The 23,454-nt window shown below is 43.0% G+C and overlaps 1 protein-coding gene and 1 long non-coding RNA gene across 8 annotated transcripts in view; one reads left to right on the forward strand and one right to left on the reverse strand.

The window, feature by feature from the left end:
- mib1 (MIB E3 ubiquitin protein ligase 1) overlaps positions 1-23,454 on the forward strand; it is a 52,306-nt gene that overhangs the window by 5,001 nt on the left and 23,851 nt on the right. For all 7 annotated transcript variants that reach the window (XM_035170941.2, XM_035170942.2, XM_035170945.2 and 4 more), the window contains exons 3-12: positions 232-361; positions 3,513-3,617; positions 4,638-4,704; positions 5,238-5,442; positions 5,858-6,041; positions 7,302-7,446; positions 7,581-7,714; positions 9,247-9,354; positions 9,485-9,682; positions 9,910-10,061. In XM_035170941.2, the coding sequence (XP_035026832.2) occupies positions 232-361; positions 3,513-3,617; positions 4,638-4,704; positions 5,238-5,442; positions 5,858-6,041; positions 7,302-7,446; positions 7,581-7,714; positions 9,247-9,354; positions 9,485-9,682; positions 9,910-10,061 (1,428 nt within the window). The remainder of the gene's footprint in view (positions 1-231; positions 362-3,512; positions 3,618-4,637; positions 4,705-5,237; positions 5,443-5,857; positions 6,042-7,301; positions 7,447-7,580; positions 7,715-9,246; positions 9,355-9,484; positions 9,683-9,909; positions 10,062-23,454) is intronic.
- On the reverse strand, positions 15,756-22,774 carry LOC118118103. The gene is made up of 2 exons (XR_004697866.2): positions 22,612-22,774; positions 15,756-22,074 (listed from the first exon to the last, which is right to left on the reverse strand). It is a non-coding gene; the product is annotated as an uncharacterized LOC118118103 (long non-coding RNA).

The raw sequence follows: 23,454 nt of genomic DNA on the forward strand, positions 1-23,454 counted from the left end.
GGGATCATTTTAAATCTGTTTTATTTAACAATTGTTGTGGAGCAGGCACTGGAATCCCTTCTGCAATTTATATTTGCGAGTAATTGAAAAACAGTGAATCGATCCGTGTAAACAGAGCCTCTGCAAACACCTGCTGTTGACTGCTCTGTTTGACTCTGTCATATTAGCGATTAAAGCATAGACCAATTGAAACTAATCATCTCTGTGTATAAACTTTTTCAATCTGAGCAGAGTCCTTTTGGAGTCGCGTCGCAAGTCGAAGAAAATCACGGCCAGAGGGATCTTCACTGGCGGCCGGGTGGTGCGAGGTGTGGACTGGCAGTGGGAGGACCAGGATGGAGGCAATGGGAGGAGAGGAAAGGTAGGGTCCCAGACAAGGAGGTAGAGCCTGTTACTCTATTCCACTCCATTTGTTTTGACCGACAAGACAAAGTTGTGACCTATAAATATGTGCAACACAGAGATGTTGTGTGTGATCTTTAATATGTGAATGGATAGTTGAACACACATTTCAACCAGGGAAAATTATCTTTATTAATCTGCCACTTTCAAAATGATTTATTATTGTTATATATTAAAAGCAATCATTGTACTCGATGCTAAGACCAATGCTACAAAAGAGGAAGAAAAATTTGTCTCCAATAAATCCTTACAATAAATCTGTAAAGTGAGCTTCAAGTGTGCAGATAGATGTCTACATTTTGCCGAACGTACAGCGCTGCTAAAAGGTGAAAGGCACCGTTAAGAAATATGACCAAAACTCAACTCTATGTCAAAGCTGCACACTTAAAGTGGTTAATAAATCCCTGGAGGTAAGGCAGACTTTGCCAGAAGCAATTAGAACCACGTGTGTTACAGAGCAGAGCATGACCCCCTCCTGAGGGCTGTGCACACGTAAAAGAAACACGGTTTGCTTACCTCAAACAGTCTTAGGGTGGAAAAAAGAAACGTGCATCTTGTAGTATGGATATATGTATATCAATCATCCAACCATCATCCAGTGTAATTTATACATAAACCAAAATACGAGTAAGCATCTTTTCCTCCATCAATTTGTCAACTACATACTGATATATCACTATACTGTAACTGAAGTGAAGCTTTAAATAGTAGTTGATTGAAAATGAATGCTTTTATTGGGGTTTACATCAGCAAACACTTAAGAATAAAGATTTAAGATTATTTATATATGTGGAAAAAGACTTAAAAAGCTCAACTTTAACAGCTTGTGATATGTTCATCCACAGAAGCATCCCAAATATTGTACAGTGTTTTAAAAAGGGATCAAAATGTTGTAAGATCTTTTATAATAGAGTGATAGTAAGAACAGGTCGAACATGCCGCTGAAAAGCCTTTAATTCACTGATTCTTCTTCATCTTTCCTGAGGCTATGAACAGATTTCCTTGCTGCAGGTTGTTCCTGGCTTAAATACCTCATTATCAAGTAATGCGATGTGTGATGAGGTTGCATTTGTTTTGCACCCTCTATGTAGATTAATACTGTAACCGTGCTGTAAAGTGCTTCTATTTTGACTCGGGTCCAGACCCCAGAATATTCCATTTAAGAGTCCCTCCAGGCAATTTAAGACTTCATTTTGCCGTGTTATTTAATGGCATATCTCATTACTGTTTTATGATGCTGTAAGCAATATGCTCTCCAGAATACCGCTATTACATGTCCTGCAGCTCAGATGTTGTGTTAGTTTAGCATGAATATTATCTCCTAAGGCCCATTAATCAATTACCTCTGGACGTGGGCCAGAAAATAATTTAACAGTTTGATTTCTGTTTTAACTTAAGGCACAGCTTTTAATTAAAGAATTCATTTACTCCACTACAGCTCTTCTCTTTACACTTACTCAATGTTATGACACTGTTGCGCTGCTCGTGATGGACAGAGAGTTATCTAATGTAAAAATCCCAACCTTGTCTTCTAAATGTGAATAGATTTTGTAGAGACTTCCATTTATAGCTCATTTCTTATTTATGCCTATAACTCCTAATCTTCAGCAGTTTACAGTACCTTGCAGAAGTTGTTAGATAAAAGCTGTGAGCTGCTCCTCACCACAGAAGTCATGCACAGCTACTAAATCCAGCTTTTCTAAATCTATGCTTTACTGCCCCATCCCACCATAAAAAGACAAAGGAGAATACGTTATGAGAGCAGCGTTTTCCCTTTCCCTTTCCCTTTTCTAAATTATCATTTAAAAATACAGAGAGCAGTTTGGAAAGTGTTGATTGAACATCAGTATATTCTAAATATATGTCGTTGATAGCCGCCAAATTAGCGTGACGGTGAAGAGAAGATGATTTGTAGATTTACTTAAGTAAACAACGCAACTACAACCACAATTTGTAATTGATAGAAAATAATATCCAAGATGATTACAGGCCAGTTCTGGATCCCCTGATTAAAAAAACAAACAAATTTAGTTAATTTATGAATAATTAAAAAAACAACCGCATCTATCGCCCATAAAATAAAGAGTCAGAGAGACAGCTGGTAGAATACACTTGTAATATGTCTCTAAGAAATGCTTCTCGCAGGATCTTTCTGTGGTCTGGCTGAACCCGGCGGGCTTGTGTCTCGTTTCTTGTTTTCCTTTGCAAGCAAACCCAGTAGTGCTACTACACAGAAGTGCTTGCATATGTTTAATTAAAACATTCCTGTGGTTTGCACAAGTTTTCCAAATTCGCGAATAAAAGCAAAACAATAACATTTTTATCATTGACTGTAAAAATACAATGCTGTGAGAATTAAACCCTTGGTAACTTTCCCACTGCTGATATTTCGAGTGCAACTGGTGACCTTTACAAGGCGAAAGCAGAGTGGATGCATCAACTAGAGGAACCCAAGTTCAACTCTTTGTGTCAGCAGACGCCTCCTTGTCCTTGCTGTGCTGGAGTTCAACCTTCTGTTTGAAGGCAGCCAGTGAGAGATAAAAGATAGTTTCCAACAGGGATCAATGAAGAATCATATTTTACTTCATTATCAGGTTTGAAGATGAAAGTCACCTGCTGAGAAAACAACCCCCTTTGTTCAATATTTTATTTAACCAAGGCCTTGAGTTTCATGTCATGTAAATGTGATGTAAATCTCAAAGCACTTTGCTGTGTCCTCTTTTCACTGTGGGGGATATAGTGAGTGATCAGTGCTGTTCATCCACCTATTTTTTTCCCATTGAAACTTGGTCAGATAGTGAAGTGGTTTATGTTTCTATTTAAAATTTCAATAAGCTTAAAAATGTTCTTTAGTTCCATGTCAACGAGTTTGATTTGGCCAAATTGAGAATAGGTTTTAATTCCGGGTGTAAAACACAGAATCCACGTGGAATTTTTTTTTCAGGAAACGTAACAGTAACTTTAGTGGTAGATTTATTTATTTCTGTATTTTTTATATTAATTTATTTTTGGTGTATTTCCATGACAATATGATTTGTCATGTATGTGAATCAATATGTGATTTCCTGATGACTCGTTGTGTTTCTCATCTCGTGTCTCCTCCTCAACAGGTGACAGAGATCCAGGACTGGAGTGCGGCCAGCCCTCACAGCGCCGCCTACGTTCTGTGGGACAACGGGGCCAAGAACCTGTACCGCGTTGGCTTTGAGGGAATGGTGAGCAAACTTCCAGTCTGACCCTCGCACACAGCCACTCACACACACACACTGATTCTCACAAAAGATCAGCTGTCAGGAGGCTTTTGTGTTTGGCCGCAGGGCTGAGGCTCTTTCTTTCGCTGCCAGGCCTTTGTGAGGGCCACGCAGCCAGCATGAGTAAGGCGCCATTGTACAGGCAGCTGGAAGAGGAAGGTATCTGCATGATAAAGGCAATCTGTTCTTCCTGCTTTTTAGGGGGGAGTGAACATGGAGGTCAACTTTAGAGGAGGGTGCGGACGCAGCTACACACGCGTCTCAAATGAAAAGCATCCTCCTCATTGGTGGAGACTGCCCTCGTCTTTTTATGAAAGAGGCCAATCGGGTTTCTCGGTTGCATAACAGATTTGGTCGTTGTTATTCTAATCGGTTGAAAGAAAGGTATGTGGCATCTGCCTCTGGATCAAATAAATCATGCGTTAGGCCCCCCATCTCGGCTGTTTTAAGTTGGCTTCGTTTCTTATGAAGACCTTGAACAAATCCTTAAAACAAAATCCTGAGGGAATCCAGCTTGCTTTACTGTATTTTCCAAATGCAGCATGAGAGCTCACCACCTATCTTTTTGTCATGTCAGCTTTTTGCTTCAGGCGTCCTAAGATTAAAACATGTCCTACGGACTGGGTGCAGTTGTATAGACCTGAGTTATTAAACCTGTTGGGACTTGTACTCAGGATTTAAGTTTTCCATCAGTTCAGAGAGATGTTTCCGCTGCCACACGTTCATCTTTGCCCTCTAAATCTGCCACGGTGGCCGCATATCTGAGTCATCACAAACGATATGACGCTGTCTCTCTAGTAGTGTAGCATTTCATTGTCCTGCCTTACCCCCGGGGCTCGGGTGCTGTTGGTATTCCAGACAACGACACTGTCGCCGGAGCCTGAAGTGTGTAAATTCTCTGTTTCATTATTCATGATGGTGCCCCCTCTTCTATTGGAATCACCCTGGATAATTATCTAACCCCTTCCCTCATTTCTCTCTCAGTCGGATCTGAAATGTGTCCAGGATGCCAAAGGAGGCTCGTTTTACAGAGACCACTGTCCTGTTTTGGGTAAGTAAGCCACCGTCATTGTTGCACCAATTCTCTCACCTACCATTCTGGTGCAGTGGATTCAAGGACATTAGGGGGAGTTTCACTTGTAGTTTGTCTTGTGTGGCCACTAGATGGCAGCACTACCTAGTTGCCTGGCTCCTGAATCCAGTTACAGGCTCAGGGCATGTTGCAGTTACAGTATTCCAAGAATCCCAGGAATTAATTGTCTCTCTCTGGATTTAGCACTGCAGTGGAAGTCTCTTATTAGATCTTATAGTGTCATTATTCATAGATTGCAGCACTTTTGATAGGTAATTCAGGTAGCAATGCCTTTTCTGTGTATTGTTGTTACAAAATTCTTACTGCATTAAAAAGTGTTAAAGTATTGTATCTTTTTTACAGATTTATCAGACGGCCTTTATCTGAAATGTGTTTTTTTTATTTGTCTAGCTATACCTTAGTTTGTAGACTCTAAATCTTAATTTGCAAAAACACACTTACACTAAATCAGTTTTATTTCTCATAGAGTTAACTTTACCTTTATCTCCCAGGTGAGCAGAACGGCAACAGAAATCCTGGCGGTCTCCAGATTGGAGATCTGGTCAACATTGACTTAGACCTAGAGATTGTCCAGTCCCTCCAACACGGCCACGGTGGGTGGACCGACGGCATGTTCGAGACCCTCACCACCACTGGCACAGTGTGCGGCATCGATGAGGATCATGACATTGTGGTGCAGTACCCCAGTGGAAACAGGTGAGTCCTGAGATGGACTGAACTATGGGTTAAGAGGCCTTAGGGTTGCTTTAATGCTGGTCTTGCATAGTTTCCACAGCAGTGTGTCAGCATTGGAAAACTGTCTGGCTGCACCCATTGTCATTCTGCTTTAGGAGAAAATGATCTTACTATTTTTTTTATTTATTTAAACCAATCGCAGTCGTCTTGGGCAACGCTAAGCCAAGGAATTAGTGACGTGCCCCTGCAACGTAGTATCGATGGGAATTTTCTTTTTTCCAAAGAAAAGGGGTCTGGATATTGCGCAATCCAAATCATTGGTAAAACTTTGTGGTTTACCACATTGGTTGCTAGCTTAGATGTGGTTGCTGCTTACACCCACAGTCTATATTCATTGAGTCAGACTACTTTAATGCATTAATTTCTCTATTCTCAGATGGACATTCAATCCAGCTGTGCTGACAAAGGCCAATGTAGTGCGCAGCGGAGACGCTGCAGCCGGGGCAGAGGGAGGCACTTCCCAGTTCGTCGTGGGAGACCTGGTCCAGATTTGCTACGACATCGACCGCATCAAGCTGCTGCAGAGAGGCCATGGAGAGTGGGCTGAAGCGATGCTGCCTGTAAGACTCTGAAATATGTTCTCACTGATTTGTGGAACTGTAACCACAACGGGTCTTATTTATTTAAACGCCAATTCAAATTTAATTTTAACAAAGAAATCTGCATATATAATGCTCAGTAAGTCTCCTTCAACAACATGTTGGTTTTATTATTGATTTCCAAGAAAATCAAAGTAGGATACTCTTAGAAATGTGTCTACTAGAAGTCTACATTCCAGTCAGTGATTGTATTTTAATCTGAAGCGTGATATTTGTATTATTTGGTAACTGTACCACTGAGAAAATAAGAGCTGTTATATTGGATATTTTTAAAAAAACACAATTTTGTCCCCATCACATGGGCATCATTTATATGCAATCTATTAATTAGGCTCAATGAGTCTGTAATTGTGTAATTTTCTGTTCCTCTCACACTATAGTGACTAGTCCCTCTTCTCTTCTACAGAAAAGTCGCAGTACTATTATCATGCACAGCCACAGCTTCAGCCCTCAAATCTGTCTATAGCTGTTTTGCTGTCGCTTTTATTTATCTTTTTATTCTCTCACAACAAGACGTTGTTCTTTTTTTATGATGTTTATTCACTGCTGCCCAGCGTGCCTTAGGTTATGTAATGCCAGTCTACTCCAATATGCCACTTGTCCCTGCTAAACTTCCCCCCTCACCAGCTAATGAGCCTTAAAACCCCGAGATGGGCTGTGGCTCTGATCACTAACCACGGCTGTTTGCCGCCCGCTGTTGCTTCTTCTGCAGCAGTCCCCATTATTGATGGCATCCTCCAGGATAGCCCCAGACCCGGCTCGACAGATAAAAGTGCCTCTTTCTCATAGAGCCAGGATCAAGATGATATGATTCAAAATTGGAAACCATTTTGCTCTGTCCTCTCTGTATTGCCTGTATAGATGAGGTATGGTCCAGCAAGTAGGTTCCCTCTCTTTTGAATCCATCTTGTTTTTTGAGCAAGTGAATCTCTGAATAATGAAATGCAGCTTTAATTTATAATAGTTAGTTTTTTCTGCCAGTTTTTATTTTAGCAACAAGCTTTGTTTCTTTTCCATCCCGGACAGTTGCTTTGTTCAGGTGCTGTTCTTTTTCCACTTCTTCCAATTCTTTCTTTCCATCTGTGCTTTTTTGCTCCTTCTCACAATCTTTCCATTTTTCCTCTGCCACTTAAAGACTCACACAAGTAAAAAAAAAAAACATTGCTCAAAGACAACAACCCTCCATATACTAATGTTGTATGTTGCAACATTTATCAACAGACCTTAGGCAAGGTGGGGCGCGTCCAGCAAATCTACTCTGACAGTGACCTGAAGGTCGAGGTATGTGGAACTTCGTGGACGTACAATCCTGCTGCTGTCACCAAGATCGCCCCCTCTGGCTCTGCTGTCAGCAACGCCTCTGGAGGTATGTATGAAAATGGAAGACTGACAAGAGGGTTATCTTAGTTCTTTCTCCTCACTGCTCCCTTTTTTGTCTGACTCCTGCACTCAGACACTGATGTTTTCGTCTTTCTTTTTTTTTTCTTCTTCTTTTTTCAGAGCGTCTGTCTCAGCTGCTGAAGAAACTATTTGAGACACAGGAGTCCGGAGACATCAATGAGGAGCTTGTCAAGGCAGCAGCCAATGGAGACCTGGCAAAGGTGGAGGACATTCTGAAGAGACCGGATGTGGACGTAAGTGACCAAACATTTTCTTATTCTTGCATGAACTGCTGCTAGATTTCTAGATGATTCTGATGAACACCACATGACTTTGCCAATAAACATTGACAGACTGTCTGAGTACATTGATAATTGGAGCTGGGTGTTGTTCAATTTCCCTACTAATACCAAAACTATCCATTTCAACAAAAACTCCATTGCATATTACAATACAAATCGCTAGTTTTATTTTTTCACTCCATTCAATCAAAGGACTTTCACAACATACAAATTATAAACCTATTTACCACAATGTGGTTTTACTTTAAGTAAGTGCCTGTTTTCTACAGGTTTATAGTTTTTAATTTAGGGGTTGACTAGAATAGGCTTACATACTATAATGTTTAAAATATACATTATTTGTCTAAAGGAGCATGCGTTGAATATTTCACACCCGTCACCCAGAGGCGTCCAAATGAGTTGTAAACACCACTTTTCCACAGTATTGAGGGCGTTGAAAAGTAGCCAGTAGCTGCATGTTGCATGTTACATGTTACTTGGTGATGTGGACTCCTTATGAAAAAAAGCCAGGAATTCAATGTAGGCATTTCAGGGACTTCAGCAGCTGTGTTTTCTGTGGGAGAGGATTCTGTAACTGCAGTAACTTTGCAGACTGTCTACATGCACAGAAAGCTGTAGGACACACAGAAGGAAGAGAGTAAAAACAGAAAAAGCAGAATATAAACGCTATGAGATCTGTTTTCAACTCCTTAGTTTTTCTCAGCTCACCAGTTACCAGCATTATTTTATCTTGACATGACAAGGGATAGTATCGAAGCAGTTTAATCTGTGCCATGAAAGTATCGAAGTTCACCACTCAACCCAAGGAATACAGCTAACTCTGCTCCGCTCTCAGTATATTGAGGAGGCTGAGAGTCTCTTAGGAAAGGGCTATGAGATCCTCCCACTCCTGCACCTCTCAATCTGAAAAGCATTAAGGCTGGGCCCAGAGGAGGCACCGAGGAACATTGGTGTGCACTGCAGCACAGACCCAATTCACTTTCAGAATGAAGTGGAGATCCACAAACCCCATATGGTTGGATGCTGTGTTCTGACACATGCTATAGGCCAGGGAAAACACCCTTTCAGGTTATGAGTTATAAGTCTGCAATACTGTCTTCACTCAAAGAGCAGGAGAGAGGGTGTGTGTGTGTGTGTGGCGCAAATGCTGGCCAGATGCCCTACTGCCTTTCAGTGGAATTATTTGCTTAAAGCTGAGCACACTGAGCCTGGCCAAGTGATCCGCCTGCCAGGACAAGAGATGTCTCGAGACTCCCAAAGGATTCCACATTAATATTTATGCTCTGAGTTTTTGCAGTGCTGCAGTTGGTGATGAAACATGCACACACAGCCGCACATCCACACATACAAAAGCTTACTCACATCCTCACCATCATCTCTCAGCCCCTCAGGTGATCTGCACATTCAGTATGTGCAGATCTAAACATAAAACATGACATTGTCGTACACCTGTATTCTCATTCCGACTCTTGATCTGTTCGCAGGTGAACGGTCAGTGTGCCGGACACACTGCGATGCAGGCAGCCAGTCAGAACGGTCACGTGGATGTCCTGAAGTTGCTGCTCAAACACAACGTGGACCTTGAGGCTGAGGTTGGTATAATGTCTTCCTAATCACAAATGCATCTCGTATTATTGTGAATGTCACACAATATGGCAAAAGGGGGGAAATCCAGTAGCAGACACAACACTTAGTCATTATGTGGGTGTGTACTGTACTCAGGACAAAGATGGAGACCGGGCGGTGCACCACGCATCCTTTGGCGACGAGGGCTCCGTCATTGAGGTGCTGCAGAGGGGCGGTGCCGATTTGAACGCCAGGAACAAGCGAAGGCAGACTCCATTACACATCGCTGTCAATAAAGGCCACCTGCAAGTGGTCAAAACCCTGCTGGACTTTGGCTGCCACCCGAGCCTCCAGGTAACTGTGTTTTGTTTAGCCCCGGAGAATAGTTTTGAGACGTGAAGTGATATTTCAGTAAAGTAAAACAGAGACGAGCACATACAACAGCACTGTCAGAGGTCAGACTGTTCAGACTACATTAAGTGTTCTACACGTTATGGTCTACTGTCTGCTACTGAGGCCATTTTAGACAGAATTCACAGTCCAGTTAAAAAGTGGTAAGTGACACAAGGTTTCCCATTCAGGATTCGGAGGGGGACACACCCCTGCATGATGCCATAAGCAAGAAGAGAGACGACATGCTGTCAGTGCTGCTGGAGGCCGGTGCGGACGTTACCATCACCAACAATAACGGGTTCAATGCCTTGCATCACGCTGCCCTGCGAGGAAACCCCAGGTATGAGACTTCACTTACTTTCCCACTCACTCGCCCCCACTAGCTCTCACACTTATGCAGCATCTGCATGAGACCGGAGCATGTTTGAGTGGAATCTGTGGAAGCTGTGTCCTCAAATGTCTGCCAAGTGCTCTCAGTAAAGATTTTACATTAGATACACTCCTGCTGAATACAAAAAACAATTATAATTTCATTGATGCAGTCTGACTCAAATGATTTAGCATCAAAACTCAGTAATAGCAACAAAAGTATAGAAATTTGAAAATTTTAGCCGCAATGAAAATCTCACCACCCTGAATCAAAAATAATTATAGATACCTAGATAATAGTGAATGGGCACCAGACATATTCAGAAATATTCCACAACTTTGTTCAGTACTCGTCTTGGTTGCCTTATTGAAACTTAAGTATATTTACTATTTTGAAAAGTCACTGCAGCACAACTGAAACAACATTAAGGGAGCGTCAGAGCATGAATATAATTGAGCCTTATATAACTTTAAAATAATTTGTCAAACTAGAACCCCTCAGGTTTATAGTCTGCTTCTTAGCTGCTAAAGGACAGAGGCCGTGGCAGAAGCCCTAATCTGCTACTACTAATCCATTACTTAATCATCCTCCGTTGGAATGAAAGAGGTCGACTCACCACCTACAGGTCTAAACCAGAAAAACAGACGAGCTTCATTCATCCACACACACAAAAATAGAACCTTTTTAAATAACTGACACAGGATAAAATGAACTCACCACCTGGTGTGGATATTTCTTCCTACAGATTCCACTCAAACTTAGAAGTAGTTAAAACTAAAATAAGATTAAATCCACTACCTCGCCGAGCACATTTTCTTCATCTGTAAGCTCTTTTTCTCGCATCTCAAGGTAGTTTGACATTGATTGAAGTCTGAAACAGGCCTATAGGCTTCATCTCCCCAGCAGATGGTATGGTCCCAAACTGACATTAGACTACCTTTGAGGCCCTGACAGCATCTGTCTTATGTTGACTATTTTTTTTTATTGGTGTGGCTAATAGTCCTTGAAGTTCATTTGATGTTTCCTTTTACTGTTATGCTTGTCCATCGCTGTGTGCTGCGAGCAGAGGCTGGCCTGAAGCGGCTGGCCCATGCTCCAGCAGCAGCAGCACGCCTTGTCCTTGGTCATTGCTATTTCTGGCTGCAGGAGTATGCTGCTCTGCTCTTTGGCTGTTTTATTCTCGTCTCTCAACCACGAGCATATTAAGGATGGCTCAGGGAGACGGCTGTCTGTATCAGGTTGATCATGTAAGGTCTCCTAAGGTGATGGAAATAGACGTTAGAGGGTCAGATTTATGGACTCGGGCGATTTTTGAGAAAAGTTAACAGCTGCTTTCCTTGCTGAGCGATTTGGGGCGTGTATGTGTATGTTTGCACATGAGCGTGGTTATCACAGGCTTAATGTCATTCCCCTTCACTGGCTTTCATTCCTTTGGCGTGTGGACAAATGAAATTGAGGTCGGAGGGCTCTGAAACACCTGCCACCTACCACCAGCCGGGCCAGACCCAGCCCTCCACCTTTGGCTCCACTGCGGAACAGAACAGGCCCTGTTTTCTGTGTTTTCCTGTTTTCATTTGCTCAGCCACACTGAGCAAATGTTTTTCACATTGACGTAGACATAAAGAACAACTCATAGAAACACAAAATAATGTTTATTTAGGCTAAAACAAGTTGTCAAGTAATTAATTTACATTATAATGTACATGCAAATATAGTAAATTCAAGTAACATACAGATTGTGGGTCATTGGTTTATTATCATATTGATGGTATTACTAATAGTATTTAGTTAGGACTTTAAAAAATGAAAAACATTACACATGACAAGAAATCCAGCGTTTTACAAAAAGATCAGAAAAGGAATAAACCAGGTGGGTCAATAGTACAAAATTAACAAATTAAGACAAAGTATGAACAGCAATAAATGGGCAGAAAATACCCAGAATTTAAAATAAATACATTTGTTTAATAAGTAGTTTGTCTGAGGCCCTTTGGCAGCGATTTCATGTTGATGATCCCTGAAATCCCTATAATTAAACCTAATTGTATAGATGTACATCTACCTGATTTCAAATTATATGCATTCAATTATATAAATAAATCTAAATCACATCACACACCAACACACACACTTACATACTTACACATATACACACAACCATATGGTCAGCAGTCCCAGCCTGACTCGGTCGTCCGATAGGAAAACAATATTACAAAGCTGCTGTGTTGTCTTTTATTACACAGCTTTTAAACTTTAATGAATAATAGTAAATCTATGTCGGGTAGGTCACAAACTGGCAGAGTTTAAACAAAGCTGTTATTGTAAATATCATCAATTATAATTATTCATATTAAAATTCAATGGGTGTGTAATTTAAAGACCAGGATTGAGAAAATAAAAGAGAAGATAGCAACTGTGCTGTACGCCTCAATGTTTCGGAGGCAAAAAGTGCTTGAGCTGTATGTATGTGTGTCTGTGTATGTGTGTGTGTGTGTGTGTTCATACATATATATATATATTTATAATTTGCTGTCATTTGCCTGCAGCCCCTGAATCACTAAATCAACTCCTGCTCTGAGCGATGTGAAACTGTGAATGACAGTTCAGACGATGCTCTGACCATTTCAGATTGAGTTTATGAACGCAACCATAACAATCAGCTGGCTAATGGTTACTTTTAATCATCAGCCATGTTTGTATAATTACGTTAACTCAGTGTGTTGGCTCCAGGCTGTTGGTATGCGTAACATACCTGAGGCGACAACAGACGAACTACGAGCTATAGGAAGTCGAAAAACTGTTAATAGCTCCACCTGCATGCGACAGACATATTGCTCATGTTTCCACCCTCACATGCCAAAGACTTGTAGGACTTGATGCAATGATAATCTTCGACTCTGGTTAAATGTAACCACACTTTTGAACGTTAAGTTCTCACTGTGTGTGTGTGTGTGTGTGTGTGTGTGCGTGCATGCGTGCGTGCTGCAGTGGGAAATCTTATTTTAGCATTTCTTCTTTCTTTATTGCAATAGCAAATAGGACATTTATTTTCTTAATTTCTCCAGTACTGAGAGCCGAAGCGACGACACCACAGCATAATAATTTAGCCCCAGCACTGGGTTTCTGTGCCCATCTCTACCTGGAGTACAGTATTTTATCAGGGCCTCTGTCATGTAGTGTGTGTGCTGCTCTCTTTGGTCCACGCTCTGTCCCCTTGCCTTCACAGAAACGAAGATATATGTCGCCTTCACCAGTCTGCCCATTTACTTTTATTTCACGCTCGAGCTCCTGCAATATCAGGGAGACAGTCCACAAGTCCTAAAGCCCTCGAAATCTCTCCCTAGGTTGAAGTGGTGTATTTTGCAGTGGAGAGGCCGTTGTTTCGATCGAGTGCTTTAGAGGAATTCCGACTTCTTCTTCTTCAAAAAAAGGTTGATTGTCATGAAGAAGTGCGTGGAGTTGGAAGCTAATCAGAAACCCTTCAGACAAAAGAATATAACATGAAGCCTTTCTGGTTAATGATTAATGTTACTATTGTTTCCTGATAGTAATTTAAAAAAATTGGCTCTGCTCTGTCTCGGCTTGTTTAGATTGAGCACCAGCGCAGGATGCTCTGGCAGTTGGAGCTTAAACAAGTGTAATCTATAGTTTCTCATCAACACTCTGACAATACAACAAGAAAAAATTGCTCCCGCTTTGTGTTGTTTTACGCTCTCTCTTTGTAAGTGATGCAAGTTATCATATGTCAAACGCTAGCTTTTGGGTTCAAGTTTGTCAGAGTCCCTGTTGTGTGTGTGTGTGTGTGTGTGTGTGTGTGTGTGTGTGTGTGTGTGTGTGTGTGTGGTGTGTGATGTGATGTGTGATATGTGTCTGGGTGTTTTAAGAGTGTGGGTGGGTCTTCCAGCAGTGGAGGGAAGATTGAGGGAGATACACAGGAAGAACCCTGTGGGTGACAGATGAATCTTTCAACTTGGAGTCCTGAGACAAATCAACTCTACCAACAGGGGTGCGGCAGGAACCGGGGAGTTTTACTATCTCACCTTGTTCATTACTCACACACTCGTCCACTACAGAGTGTAAAAGGCATTCCCCTTATAAATTAGACCTTGTTGTTAAATTTTACAATTGCTAGTAAATTGAAAGTGCCAGTATAACCAGCAGTAACGCGTCTGGTAAAAGGATTTCCTCGGACATCCACATTGTGCGCTCTCCTTGTGTGTGCTTACTGCAACCTCTGCCTGCAAGGAGAGCCTGGCTCGTCTCTTGTGTCTTTCCCTCAGGCTGCTGGAAGCCAGTAGCTGCTACAGTACTGTAAACAATACGATTAATAGCCCATGACTCACAAACGATCTCCAAACAAGCCCTGCAGCGGCGGTCTGCACCCTTTTACGTGTCACCTCCCTGTATTATTTGCCCTCCTGCCTCTCTCTTATTGCTTTTATTTCAATATGGCGACATATAGAGAAACCCCAAAATGCTAATCGTCACACCTGAGGAGACGGAGGGCTCTGCAAGCAATCACCTTGTGCTCCAAAATGCAGAACAAGTATTCCCAGTAGTCGGAACTAATAGGCTGCACCATAATAGTAGTGGTATTGTCAGCGGAGATTACTATTAGACAGACAAAAGTGTTGTAGGTCCATGGAGATAAATTTACAAAATTGATCAAAGGTTTGCATGTTCGTCTGGGCTCCCATTGATTCAATTTTCACCCTCTCTCTTGCTCATTTAAGACTAGACTAATCGAGTTAGACTTCTGCGTTTGACTGAGCTAGTGCTTCTTATGTTACCCAAATAGATTTCATGGTTATTGGTCCAATGAAAACACTTTAAAAACTGTCGAAAATTGAGAATAGAAAAAAGCTATTTACAATCAATTTGATCGTCAATCTCTGTGAGTAATTAGACAAATTAGATAAGCTTCCAGCTTTTAGATCAATTTTGGAGCAAATGATTCAGGAGCTTTTCTGTGGCTGTGTTGTATATTGTCGGAGTTTGAGAACACTTCAGTTTGAAGTAGCATTAAGCACCAAATTAGGAAGGTATAAAAGGAGAGAATAGAGAAGGAGGGGGAGGGAGACCGTGCGCAGGAAGTTTTTTCCCTGGCTGCTTGTTCTGCAGTAACAACGAGTGAATGTGTGTGGCTGTAACTGTTTGCGAATGTCTGCTCCTGTGATTTGTGCGTTGGGCTCCTGTCCTCCAGAGTGTCTGGCTCTCATCTCGCTCAGCCTCGTCCAACATCATTGCAGGAGGCTTCAGGGGAACGAGACCAAAGAGTGTGTGCCTCTGTGTGTACTCTAACAACTATATCCTGCCCCCTTCGTTGTTTCCATCACTCTTATTGTCATATTTATTTTTTTACTGTCCCATCATATCCCTGCTGAGCTACATCCACCATGTCCTTTATGTTAGATTTTTTTTCCTTTTGCCTATTCCCACCCACAGTGTAATTGACTGTTAGCATCTAGTGACATGAGCTTAGGAGGTGTCTCAGCAAGACAGCCGCACATTCTCACACAGACATGTGAGTGCTCTGCTTCTGAAATAGCGCATACAGTCTACCCCCTGCTATTTTTGAAACAGCCATTGATAGTGTGGTCAGAATATCAATCCCTCTAGAGTCAGAGAGGCAACACTCAGGAGTCAGGAAACGGGACCAGGGCAAAGTTTTTAAAGCTGGGATTGCTTTTCTTTATTAGTCAAAACAACATAAACAGGTTTAACATTGAACATGACAACCTCTGACCACACCACAGATGTTGTAGGTAGAGGAATAGGCCATAATAAGCCAGTGCTCATCAAGACGTGGCCTCGCTGCTGCTGGAGTGATTGTGTCGAAGGTCCTTGTAGTCATCAATGCATAGCTACAGCTGGTTGAAGGGGACCAAATCCATTCAAGAGGTGATTTGGTTCCATTTTACCAGCTTTAGCAAAGCATTTTGGAATCACAGGTTTCAGAGACCAACATGGAAACCGCTGAAGTCAAGTGAACTCTCAAAATGTTTGGTCTGCCGTTAGGTTTCATCCCAAAAGAGCCAGAGCGAGGCCGTGTTGCATTTGAACATCTTGTTAAAAATCAAAGTTGTGGCTCCCACTCGTTGAAATGGACAGTGCTGTAGTCTCTTCCTCTCTTCTGCTTTTTCTCTCGCCTGTCCACTTTCACCCACTCTGCGTGACACACACACTCACACACAGGCACATTTACCACCACACCAATAACACATGGGTACAGTTGATCAACCTTACCTAACTTTCTCCTTTGCTGCCTCCCAGGCAGCCTATTTATCCTGCTCGCTATCTTTTTAAGTTTAATGCTTGCCCCCTCCCAGAGAGTGAGAAAAATTGTTCCCTGAGAAAAGGATAATAATAATCTGTGGCAGTGCACTTGAGTCAAATGTCCTGGAGTCATGAAGCAATTACAGACTCTGACAGATGGGTCCTGCTGCAAGCACGCCGCTACTCCGGTCACCGAGACGGCCAACAGACAAATGCAGAGGCATAACCGCATACACAAGCTCTTTCACTCACACGCCTACTGTAGCACTCTGGGGCGTCAAGTCACAACATTAATTTAAACAGTCATTTAAGACCTAGAGACTGATTTCTAGTGTAGAGGGTAGTGTTTGAACAGTGACTGAGGGCAGATTATATTATGTCTCTTTCAGGGCTCTGCAGTGCACTGCTGTTGTAACAGTTTGTACTAAAAATCCATCCTGTGCTAATACAAAAAGAATTGTCACAGTAACACCCACATAAAGAACATTGTGATTATGTTTTTGTGGTTTTTTTGTACCTAAGTTTATGGTAGTTGTAGTCATTTATAAGATCACTAAACATTTCAGCTATTCGGGCAACATCAAACCTCCTTTTCCATATTTTAACCATGCTGCACAAACTGCTTTGCAGTTTTTCTTTTTAATTTTACTGCTGCAATATTTTATTATTGCCACAAAACATTGAACTTCTCAAACACCTGTCAAACCCCGAAAAATAAGCTCTACTTTTGAGTTAAGATATGTTTAAGCAGTATTTATTTGGCAAATTTTTAGCCTTCATTCTTTTTTTTAATTGAACTTTATAAATTTTCCTTTAACGCTATTTTTAAAGATGAATTTGAAATAGTCAGCTGTTATAATTATTAAATTTTTTCCTGCCAAGGCTCAAGAGAGGTTCTCAGGAGTGGCCAGCGACAGCTGAGGGATATACAGCACTGCTTGTAGACAGGATAGAGGTCAACATAGGGCTAGGCTGATATGGCACACCAGAGGCAGGTCTATTTGTAACAAACACATGCACATTCATGCTTGCTCACTTACACACGTGCACACACTCACACAGTCCCTCCGTCACTCAGAGTCAGGTGGCCGGGCTGCTCACCTCGTCTAAGGGCCATAACAGGGCAAAAGCAGAGGGGGACGACAGGCACTGAGTATTTGATAATGTCAGCATCTGCTGCGTTTGTCACTCAGACAGCAGGTCAGAGCTATTGAGGGCCTGGTAGAAACATGCAGTGCAAGCCGTTCACTCCTTCACGCCTCTTATGTCCTGGCAGATAGAATATCATGCAGGGTCTGAATGGTTAGAAGCATGGAAATTAAGCTTTATTATGTTGTTCCTACCGCAAAAAATAAGAAAAGATTTTTCTGTTTTACCTGTGGACTGAGGTGACCTTTTCTCTAGCGTCTCTTTATAATGTTGAATTATTATAAATTGATCTGACCCTTTTTAGCCGCCGTTAAAGAATCAGCAACTAGTCAGCTTTGTGTAAAATGTTGAACATTTTATTCAAACCCTGCCTTCAAGTATTTCCCTGAGAACATTTGAGCAGGACTTTTGTTTTATTCTTCATAGATCAAATGTTACTTCTTCAGCGAAATTGAAAATCTTTGGGCTAAAATCTCATTTCTATTGTTGCTTTTTTCCGCTTAAATGTTTTCAACTAGAGTGGGTCAACTCAGTTAAAATACGTTTTGATTTTCAGTGTCTTTGTCACGGATGCCACCTCTGGTTAGATAGTTCTTTTACTTAAGGGAAATAGATTAAGTCAGCCGTAACCTTGGCTAATTAATCAGTTCAGAATAAAGTGTCCTGTATTTCAGAAGCAAACCGTTGTACTAGAGTGGCATGGGTTTGCTTTTTCGCTGCTCTACTGCAGGATAAATTTTGATGGCATGGATACACTCCAGCCTGCAGCTACAAACAAAATTCATTTAAAATTAAAATAAATCTAATTTAATGAAGGAACTTTTGATATGAGCATATATAAGATCATCCTTATAAGGCGAACTGTAGTAATAGTTGAATTGCCGTTGTAGATTTTTGATTAGGATTGTTAACCTTCTGATTAGTTTATTTCTTGGTTAGAACTATTGAAATATTACATTTTTCTATCTTTATTATCTCTTCCATTAGATTTTTCAAGCTGGAGTCAAACTGCAGTGGAGGAATTACCTTTAGCAGAGCAGTGATTCTACATTAAAGGGGTTTGAATAGAGGTAAACCTGTGCTAAAACTGGTGCAGGCCTCGTCTGTGATCCAGGCACGGGCCATACAGAGGGTCAGAATAGGTGAAAGTGCTAGATATGAATAGCCCGCTGTGCAAACCGCCTCCCCACCGCCTCCCCCCTGGCTTCATTTCTCTCCGCACCTCTGTCCATATTCTGTTGCCTTTTATTTGTTTGAAGCAGTTGACAATCGGAATCAGCTGACGGGCCAGAGTTGACCCTGATCCTGCATTGTCACTTTTTGATGGTCTAATCTTACTGCCATGCGGCCCCGGCAAAGCATTTGGCAAGCATAGCAAACGTGAACAATGAGAGCAGGAATCAGGGGGAGAGGAGGGGAGCCACGGGGGCAGCCGGGTTGATGTGGGGTGGGGTGCAGATAAGGGCAGCAACATAAAGGGACGGGCAGTCGTAGTTAAACACACAAGATTGTTAACACGGAAGCCATATGATACAGCAGTAGGACAGAGCCAGTGTGTGGCAGCAGCGACAGTGCCTCTTCATTCTGCCTACTCAGCAACTATTTCCTGCTCTTTCAGTTGCATGTTAAAAAAAAAAAAATGCAGCAACAAAGGCAGAGTTTATGGTCCCTTTCCCCCTTGCTTTGTGGAAGTACTGGAAAAGATTATGGTATTAATGGTCAGGAGCACCATTCTCTGTTTGCTGAAGTTAGGGCTAAGTTGCTACTGGCTGAATTTCAAGGGCTGTAATGCAGTAAAATCACATGAGGGAAAGAGACCATGTGCATATGGCGTTGTAACAAGGCGACTTTTTGCTCATAGTTGGTGCCGATGGCTAAAACTCAAAGCAAGCCCGAAACACGATTGCTATCTAACTTACATAATTGTTCAATGAATTGTGGGATTCAATTGTTGGCCTATCTTGGATGAGAGATTTTTATTGGCCAACTCAGCCAAATTGAGAAAGCAGTAAGTTCCCTACAGCGATTATTGCTGCAGTGAGACTGCCCAGAGACAGTATAGCTAATGTATGAGCCCTACCACTCACATTCATGCTCTCTTTCTCTCGCTTTCTTCCTCCCTCTCGCTCTCTTTTTACCTCGCCTGCTATTTTCTCTCACACCACGATCACAGCCATATTAACAGTTTGCAAAGCACAAACACGTCCTCAGACAGCGCTGTGCAACATCATTTTTCCAGAACGAGGACTCGCACCTCACCAGGAATACATACTTCTTTACATTCCATAGCTATCATATGTTCATATGGGTACATAAAGAAGTATGTGCACCAAGGAGGTAATCTTAGGTATGACATTTTCTCACCTTTCGCCAAGGTCAGGAAGTTATGAGCAGAACATTTTTCCTCACCGCTCTCCCTCCCAAGTATGGTAGTCTGCACCGTAAGGTGACTTTGAGTGTAAATTCAGGTCCACGCTCAAGGCTTTCCTTTGGTTGCCATGTAAGGCTGAACAGCCAGTCCCCCCGCCCCTGAACATAACAAAAGTTTTGCAGTCCATACCATAGTCGACTAACAGTGACCCCCACTGTCCTCCAAAAAAACTGGGAGAAACCAGGAGGGTCAGGGGGAGGAAGACAGCTCTCTCTCTTTTTTTTTTTAAGTAGTTAGAAAGTGGAAGTCTTTTTGTCTTTCCAGGAAAAAAATGTTGATGAGGTAGATTAAAGGGTTGGACAAAAAAATTCTGCAGCGAAGAAGAAGAGTTTTCTCCTTGAAGGAAAGTCCTTGGTAAGAGGCGCCTCTGTGTGCACCTCATCTTGTATGACGACCATTTGCTGTGTCCTGGGAGCAGTGGTGCACCTATAAGCTGCATGGCCCCGCTGACATACTAAAACATTTTCTCTTCTCTCCTCCCACTCCTGTCTCCCTCACCGTCATCTGGTTCTCTTGTTTCACCCCCACCTTCTGTGTCCTCTCTTCTTTCCCACCTCTCACATTTGCCCATACGTACCCCTCTCTTGCCTGTCTCTCTGGCGTCAGCGGTGTCCCCAGTGGCGAGCTGGAGCAGTTGCTGATGCTTGAAAACGAGGGTGATCCAAGTGGAACAGGAAGCTATTGTGAGCAGGATTTGGGCTTTAGGCGCAGAGGCAGGCCATAGGTCACATGAAGGCGCTAATGCCCACTCAGCACTTGTGGATTGGTCCTGTTTAGCCCCCCCCTCCCCATAATTCCGTCTCTCTCCCTCTCCCTCTCTCTCTCCCCCTCTCCCCCAGCACTGTTTTTATGGTCAACTTCTCTCACTTCCTCTTCCCTCTGATCAAACGTCACCTGTCTGTGCTCACAGCCAAACCAGCTGTCGTGTTGCAGAGTGGGTGGAACAGATCAATAACCATTTGCATGGTAGCGAGAATTGTTCAGCAAGCCTCTAATGAATCTTTGCCCCACACCAACACATTCCACAAGTCCACACTGCCTCCCAACCGGGCTAAGCTAGCCAGCAGACTGAATGCTGAGGCTATGGGTGTAAATCGAAAAAATGGATTAGGGAGGAGGGGGCAGCAGCTTAGGTTTGAATTGGGAGACTGGGTGGAATAGAGCTGAATAAATGGGGAAAGTGGTGCAATGTTTTTGCAGTGGTAGGGCTTGGAATAGTAATGAAGGAAGGTTGAAGTGGCGGTGACAGTTGTTCTCTGCACAAAGACAGGGCTGGGCAGGTGGGTGAGCCTGGTCCGAAAGGTGTGACGTCCTGTTTAGGAAATGTCACAGCCACCCGAGAGGGTGAGCAAAGAGGAGAGAGGGGGGTTTGAAATTCCTTCCTACGCTTAGCAGGACGGAGGTTGGGGAACATGAACCAGCAAATTAGCCCCGTGGTTGTTGGGTCTTTTCTGGTTTAGGCGATAACACTGCAGCACTGTGTGCCCTGCACGCCCTGCCTAGCCTATAGCAATCCTTTACAGATAGAGAAATAGAGAAGAAACTGGGTTACTACCTCAAGTGCTAGCGGTTCAGCCAGTGACACACATCTACACAGCCAACTATTGCTGCCCAATAACCCCCCCCCCCACATCTGTGTTAATACACTTGTCCCAGCTTTGTGCCATCAATCCTCTTTTCCCCCTGTTCCGAACTCCGGACCTGCCCCGCTGTTCATTATTCTGATGCTTCGTCATCCCCCTGGTCGCCACAATCCATCCTTCCGCCCCAATCGGCCAGCCTCGGGTTTAAAAGTGTGACGTGTCCTCAAACTTACCTCCCATCAATTAAGAATGGCAGCGACCTCCCCCGCCCCTCAATCTAACTGATAAAGTGGTCTGGTAGGACCAAAAAACTAAAAGAAAAAAGAGATTAAAAAATACATTAAAAAAATACATTAAAAGTCCAAATAATTATAGTATCCTTGGTCATGGAGACAAAAACACCTTGGAAGGAGTCGGATGCAGAGGGCGAATTGTGCATAAGGGAATGTCTCTCCACACCAGTGCAGGTCTGAGTTAACGAGTCCGTCATTAGATAGCGGCAGGGCTGCAACCATGAAGCCTAATGAGCCAAAGAGCTCTGCTGCTGCAGCATGTCCGGCCAGTGCCAGGAACACGGGAGAGAGAGAGAGACGGGGAGAGAGAGAGAGAGATGGAGAGAGAGCAATACAAGAGAGGGAGGGAGGGAGAGAGAAAGAACAAGATGAGAGAGATAGAGTGGAGAGTGCAAAAAACAGGGCTAAATTCCATGTGGACCATAGCAACTCCCCATCCTCCCTTTCCCCTGTTCCACCTCCTCCTGCATCCTCTTCCACTCCATACTTTTTTCTTTTCATAAAGCCTTTATTTCTTCCCTTCTTCTAAGACGAGAGGAACAAGAGCAGAAAAAAAAAGCCCAAGGTGTTCTCTGGTTAAGTTCTGTCCCAGTGCTGCTGCTGCTGCTGCTGCTGCTGCAGCTGCAGAACATTCCACTCCCCCTTCCGACTACGCGACTCACAGGCACACCATGCAGTTAATAACTGATCGCATCCGAAGAAGAGAGAGTGAAGAGACAGGACAGGAGACGTCAAAGGCCCTTCAGGGGTTAACTCCGTCCAAAAAGCCAAGCAAGAGCATATATTACCTGTCAGATCAGTTTTCTTATCTGAGCTGCTCCTCCTCTCCTCCCCTCCTCTCCTCCTCTTCCCGTAGTGAAGAGAGCCATAATGACCTAGAGAGCGCTCCAGCTGCTGCAGCCATCGTGTGTGCCGGGTGCACGCCTGACTCGCTGAATCAGCTTCTATGATTGGGGGAGGAGGGGTGGTGGCGGGCGGGTTGAGTGCCAGAGTCAGGGAGGGGAGGATGGGGGAAAAGGAGAGAAAGGGAGCACACGCGCACACACACACACACACACACACACACACACACACACACACACACACACACACACACACACACACACACACACACACACACACACACACACACATCCACTCACACACACATCCACACATCGTCCCACACAAACACAAGTCATACCTTCAGAAAAGGAAGACGTAGAGCTGGCATGAAGAACTGCCTTTTGAAAAAAAAAGGGAGGGGGGTGCAGGGAGAGAAGGAGGGGTAAAAAAAAATTCTGCAGCACTCTCCTCTCCATCATGTGCATTCTGAGGGGGAGAGCTGGGAGGATGCCCTGGTCGGTGGAGGAGGCAGAAAGTATACCAACCGTCCTCCCACCCTGCCTTTTTCTTATTCCATCGACACACACACACGCAGCCCCAGAGCTTTATGCTGCTCCTAAAATGCGCTTTTATTATTCAGTGGAACTTTATACAGCAGCTTAGAACAGGGAGTTTACTGAATGTTTGAGAGCAGAATTGTGATAGAGGTATTTAGTAAGTGTATCTGCCACTGCGGTAGAAGACAGCTGTACTTTTAATTGTCCCTCACATTCCATGCTAATGTGATTCCTATTGTCAGGGGCTAC

Source organism: Hippoglossus stenolepis, chromosome 11, assembly GCF_022539355.2.
Source record: "Hippoglossus stenolepis isolate QCI-W04-F060 chromosome 11, HSTE1.2, whole genome shotgun sequence".
In the NCBI taxonomy this organism is placed as follows: domain Eukaryota; kingdom Metazoa; phylum Chordata; class Actinopteri; order Pleuronectiformes; family Pleuronectidae; genus Hippoglossus; species Hippoglossus stenolepis.